This window comes from Lipotes vexillifer, unplaced genomic scaffold (assembly GCF_000442215.2).
Source record: "Lipotes vexillifer unplaced genomic scaffold, Lipotes_vexillifer_v1.1 scaffold1093, whole genome shotgun sequence".
NCBI lineage: Eukaryota > Metazoa > Chordata > Mammalia > Artiodactyla > Lipotidae > Lipotes > Lipotes vexillifer.
In genome coordinates, this window is record NW_006774793.1 from 1,129,646 (window position 1) to 1,135,645 (window position 6,000).

Below are 6,000 nucleotides of genomic sequence, written 5' to 3' on the forward strand. Positions count from 1 at the left end.
TTCCTTCCAAAGACCTTCCCCCTCCCAGTTTTCCCAGTTTTACAGATCAAGATTCCCATCTGCCCCAAAGTCCTCCAGCTCTGGCTCGTTGACTCCCACGGCTATTAAATTAGTGCATGTGTTCAGTTCTGCATGTGGAGTTAATATTGTCCACATTATTTGTTCCCCTTAATGCATGTGGCCTTTTTCATGATTTTGCACCCATTGTGTGTGAGCTACTAAAAGATAGAGGAGTGTTGCTGGTTCAACTCCTTTATATAGTGTTGATGGTAGTGCCAGCCTTTCATCTTTCCTACGAATCTTGAATATTGACACCGACGTTATTTTTCCAGCCCTTGGCTCCTACTACATGATTCTCCAACTGTAAGTTATGTAATGGGATTGCAGTGCTGTCTGCCTCAGCCGTCTATCTCAGAACCAGCCAAAGGCACATGGAGCCTAGCCTGGGAAAGGTGTTACTCAGTCATTATTGCAACTGTAAAACAATAAATCCACAGCCACATTTTGGTTCAATTTCCTCATCTCTGAAAATTACAAGCTATCTCTACAGTGATTGCTTCCTGGTCTGTCTTATCTATTTTACGGGTTTATTATAAAAATTTATAAAGAAGTGTTTTGTATCATTTATACAGAAGTGTTTTGATAACTGAAAATTAAGTGTACAAATGTAAAATGGTAATGGTACTCTATTGTCTTACTTCCCTTGCTTAGTTTTTTGGGTCCATCCGTTGGCTTATAGCCAAGGTTCTTTTATTCCCATCCCTTCTTCTAGTTCAGCCCTCCCCTATACCATTCTTACTGTTATCAAAACAGCTGCTTTTGCTTCTTAAACCAGGACCCACCCTTCCCCTCTTTCAAAGCACAGTTCAGAGCCACCTCCTGTGGAAAAACTTCCCAGTCTTGCAGAAGGAAACGATAAACTTCCAGATAGGCCATTACACCACTCCCTCAGGTTCCCCCAGTCAGCATGTGTTTAAGTGTCTATAGCCTAGCACAAGAGTAATGGCCACTTTTGTAGAAGCTTCACCATTTATAAAGCACTTTCACTTACCTTATCGTTCTTAAAATGTTTTCATAAATGTGATATATTTTAAGCTTTTTCTTCAATGAAGAAATTAGGGATAAATGACTTCCCCAAGGCAAGTAAGGCATACCTCGGAGCTAACCACCACAATAAAGCAAATATCACAATAAAGTGAGTCACAGGAATTTTTTAGTTTCCCAGTACACGTAAAATTATGTTTACACTATATTATAGTCTATTAAAAGTGTGCAATAGCATTATGTCTAAAAACAAAAGTACATACCTTATTCGAAAAATACCTTATTGCTAAAAAAATGCCAAAACAATTACAATAGCAACATCGAAGATCACTGATCACCATAACAAATAATAATGCCAAAGCTTGAAATATTTCAAGCATTACCAAAATGTGACACAAAGGCACAAAGAGAACAAATGCTGTTTGAAAATCTGGCACTGATAGACTTGCTCTACGCAACGTTGCCACAAACCTTTAATTTGTAAAAAATGCAATACCTGCAAAGCACAATAAAAGTATGTCTGTGAGTGATAAAAGAAAGAGGCAAGAAGCCACGGATCTGGGTTTGCCACTTACTACTACCTGCCTCACAAGGTTTTGCGAGGATTATATTATACAGTGTGTGGTGGAAGCTCATAAAAATGGAATCAGATGTTAGCTCCAATACCTCTTCCTCAAGAAAGCCTTATTAGACAGCCTACTCCAGATCAAGTTCCCATCATATGCTCACAAGCAGCACCTACTTCCCTTCCCGGCATTCATCTCAGCTGTAATATTACAGTAATGTGTATGATTATTTATCATCATCTCTCTCTAGACTAGGAGCTCTATCTGAATAGGGACATCTGCTCTGCTCTCCACACCGAATACAGTGCTTATCACATACAAGTTCTTCAATTTCGTTTGATAAATGAGAACTGAAACCCAAATTTTCTGATTCACTCTAAATTTGACTCTTAGACTGGAGGAAATATGTTACAGTGATGCCAGAAGACAGAATGCGGTCACGTGGATGTTACTCAACTGATATAAAAGAACAAATTTCAAAGGACTAGAGACCGCTGCTGGGCAATGGGGGGGGTGGGGGGGAAACAGTTCGGAACGGTTTAGTCTGGGCGCAGGCGACTTGCGCACGGTTGTAACCACCACTGACAATGCTTACGCTGAACGACCGTCCTCACCCCAAAATCCCTGGAAGCAGTTTTGTCCCTCTTTTCCGTACGATGAGCCAAGATGGCGCGGCCCTTGATTGAAAACCAGATTCAAGATGGCGACTCCCGGCTTCCCGCGCAGCGTCGCGCGTGGCCACGAGGCCACGCCCACTTCCGGCTTCTGCGCCTCAGCATGGCTGCTTTGCGTTTACTGCTGTCTAGTAAGCGGGTGTAGGGTCCGGGGACTTGGGGGTTCGTGGAGGCAGGCCCGGGACGCCTAGGCTGGCTGCACGGCCTCTTTCCCAACTCTGCCATTTTCCCAGCAGGTGTCCGGAGGCTGCATTGCGGCGCCGCCGCTCGGGCGGGCAGTCAGTGGCGACTCCAGTGAGTGCCGGTCTGGGGGGAACTGAGGGGCCAGAAGCTGGGCTGAGTCCTCACGGAACTGTTTTTCTCCACCCAGGCAGGGCCTTGCCGCCAACCCCTCCGACTACGGGCCCCTTACGGAGCTCCCAGACTGGTCTTACGCGGGTGAGCGCTGATCTGACAGTTAACTCTACTTCGGAGATTTTCACCCAGAGGGAACGCCCCTGGTCGGAGGGGAGTTGTGGGGGGAGTGTCAAGGTGCGGGTTGTGTCTGAGCGGACAACGTATTGAACTTTGTATTTGGAGTTGGGGGGACGAAATCCTATTGTTTATTTTATAAATTAAACTACGCCTATGGAAAGTAAAGCTAGACAGGATCTTCTTGGCCTGTGGGGATAAGCAGAAGCTAACTCTGATGTGGGGCATCCCGCGGGAAGGACAAGACTTTATGTGTCTGAGAGGGACGTGGTTTTTTTAAAGTTACGAAGAACCGCCCTTCTGTGTGGTGAGTACATTGTTGAGAATTTGTTACCAAGTGCAGGTAGAGCTCTTTGAGAGGCTGCCTACCTAAATGAGCGTCTCAGAGAGAGGCTTAGAAAGAGTGAGGACAGAGGATGACGGGCTCTCTTCAGAAAAGTTTCTTCCTTTACCTTAAAACAAAGCAAAACAAAACGCCCTAGAAAGGAAGAACCTCAGAAAGGTTGAAGCCACTTCCCACTGCATTGGGACTCCAGTTCACAGGTGGTAAAATTGAGGCCTACAGAAGTAAATTGCTCAGGAGCACACAGCTAGATAGTAGCAAAGCCAGGACTAGAACTGGGCAGAGGCCAGGCCCCCTTCAACAGCACAGAAACCTGAGTATTGGATTCTATAGGAGTATGAACCTTCTTTTTTTTCCGGTACGCGGACCTCTCAGTGTTGTGGCCTCTCCCGTTGCGGAGCACAGGCTCCGGATGCGCAGGCTCAGCGGCCATGGCTCACGGGCCCAGCCGCTCCACGGCATGTGGGATCTTCCTGGACCGGGGCACGAACCCATGTCCCCTGCATCAGCAGGCGGACTCTCAACCACTGCGCCACCAGGGAAGCCCAGTATGAACCTTCTTAATCAGATATTTGGTGGCTGAGGAGGATGGTGAAGATTTTTTTCCTACTTGTTATTTACTGTAGGAAGCCTAGGAGCTCCTTGAAGTTGTATGGAATATTGGGAAGTCGTGGAATTGAATTTTTTTTAATTTATTTTATTTTTACTTATTTATTTTTGTCTGCGTTGGGTCTTTGCTGCTCCACGCGGGCTTTCTTTAGTTACTGCGAGCAGGGGCTACTCTTCGTTACGGTGCACGGGCTTCTCATCGTGGTGGCTTCTCTTGTTGGGAGCACGGGCTCTAGGTGCGTGGGCTTCAGTAGTTGTGGCACACGTGCTCAGTAGTTGTGGCTCACAGGCTCTGGAGCACAGGCTCAGTAGTTGTGGCGCACAGGCTTAGTCGCTCCGTGACACATGGGATCTTCCCGGACCAGGGATTGGTCCCCCGTCCCCTGCATTGGCAGGTGGATTCTTAACCACTGTGCCACCAGAGAAGCCCATGGAATTGATTCTTAATCCAGGCTACTCTACTTGCTAACTTTGTGGTTAGCAAGTTACTTAATGGTATCTCTCAGTTTCCACAAATGTAAAAGAAGAATAGCTATCTCAGATGGTTCTTGGAAGGATAAAATGAAACAACCAGTGTAAAGCACCTGATATACACAGTATTGGTTCCCTTTCCTGATGAATATTATCTCTTATTTGTCTTGCCTTCAAACTTTTGGACAGTTTTCACTGTTTCTTTCTTTCTTTGTAGAAAGTAAGTATCCTTTTAATCTCTGTTATAAACTACTTGAGATCAGATACTGCATTTTTTCAGCAAGTCAGCAGACATTTATAAGATTTTTATTATGGGCCTACACTATACTACAGTGAAAGTAAGGGATACAGTCCCTAATCCCAAGGAACTTAAAAGTCTAGCTGGAAAAACAAAGCATGGACATTTTAAAAATTAAGTAATAATATTTCAGTGCTCTGCCCCTTTCCAGAAGGATTAGAGGTGGCTAAATAAGGCTAAAAACAATCACTAGTACAATAAATGTCCCCAAACAGAGAGATGAATATTAAATGATGGAGATGCATTTCTTTCAGAAGAGAGAGCTGACAGAGTTGAAGAGGTTAGAGAAGGATTTCTGGGACAAGTAGAGCTTGAGGTGGGCCTAAGAATGAGAATTTGGCTGGAAGGAAAAGAAAAGAGGGTGTTTCATTACAGAGTGAGACGGAACTCAGCAAGGACTCACTGGTAAGTAGAACAGTAATCAGATTGCTTGAGTGGAGGGTTTCTGAAGATAAAACAGGAGATTCAGCATTGCAAAGGACCTCGAATTCTAGGCTAATGAGGGAGGGGTAAGTAAAATAGAGTAGGAACATGCCTAGGAGCTTATTCTTGGTGGTTCTGGCATACCTCACCATTGAGGGAAGTGTTCTAGGGGAATTAAGCTACAGTGGGTGTGAAATGGAAGAGAGGAGCTCAAGATTTGTTCTTCCCTCTTTCCTATCACAGCCGCTTTCCCAGGGTCCTGCAGGCCATCTCTAACACTTGCCTTTTCTCTCACTTCTATCTGCAGATGGCCGCCCTGCTCCTCCAATGAAAGGCCAGCTTCGAAGAAAAGCCCAAAGGGAAAAGTTTGCAGTGAGTGGCCAGAGCCCACACAGAGCAAACTGTGTGTAATCGGGGAGAAATTTTAAATTGTAATTTGTCTTTAGTTGGCACCTAAGCTAACATGTACCCCTCACTCCAAGGTTTTATCCGCCAAAGGTTTTAACAGTACCGGAAGAAGGGAGGGTAGAGTGGGGCACTCCTAGGGCAGGAACCAATAGTAGACACCCATTTTGCTGCCTTCCTCCTGCTTCCCAGCCCAGGACCTGGTTCCACCCCTTCCCCAGTCAAGGGTGTCATTTTCCAGCTGAAACCTCTGACTTTGATCTGTGAATGAAAGGATATATGGTGCAGAGCTCAAGCCCCAGATGTTATCCACACTGTTTTCCTGTCTGTTTCAGAGACGAGTTGTACTGCTGTCACAGGAAATGGATGCTGGATTACAGGCATGGCAGCTCAGGCAGCAAGAGAAGTTGCGGGAAGAAGAAAGGAAGCAGCAGAATGCTCTTAAACCCAAAGGGGCTCTACTGCAGAACCCACGACCAAGTCAATAAAAAGCAACTCCTGTCTCCCCCGGCCTGGCTCTGGCTTTCTTTTCTATCACCTAGATGTGTCATCCCAGCCAGAAGAAAGTCTTTATGTTCCCCATCTGTCTTCAGGGCAAAAGAGGATGGACACCAGGAAGAACAGGCTGTAAGATCACTGCCTGGAAGTGTTGGCACAGTGCCCTCACCACAGCTCCATTCCGGGTCAGCAGAATCT

General features: G+C 45.7%; 1 protein-coding gene across 1 annotated transcript; it reads left to right on the plus strand.

The window, feature by feature from the left end:
• The first annotated feature begins 2,310 nt into the window (after positions 1 to 2,310).
• On the plus strand, positions 2,311 to 5,811 carry MRPL52 (mitochondrial ribosomal protein L52). Its single transcript, XM_007472275.1, is given in 6 exon segments — positions 2,311 to 2,362; positions 2,365 to 2,415; positions 2,518 to 2,578; positions 2,655 to 2,722; positions 5,207 to 5,271; positions 5,640 to 5,811. Coding segments are annotated over 6 exon segments (450 nt in total). The 3' UTR covers positions 5,793 to 5,811.
• The last annotated feature ends 189 nt before the right edge of the window (positions 5,812 to 6,000 follow it).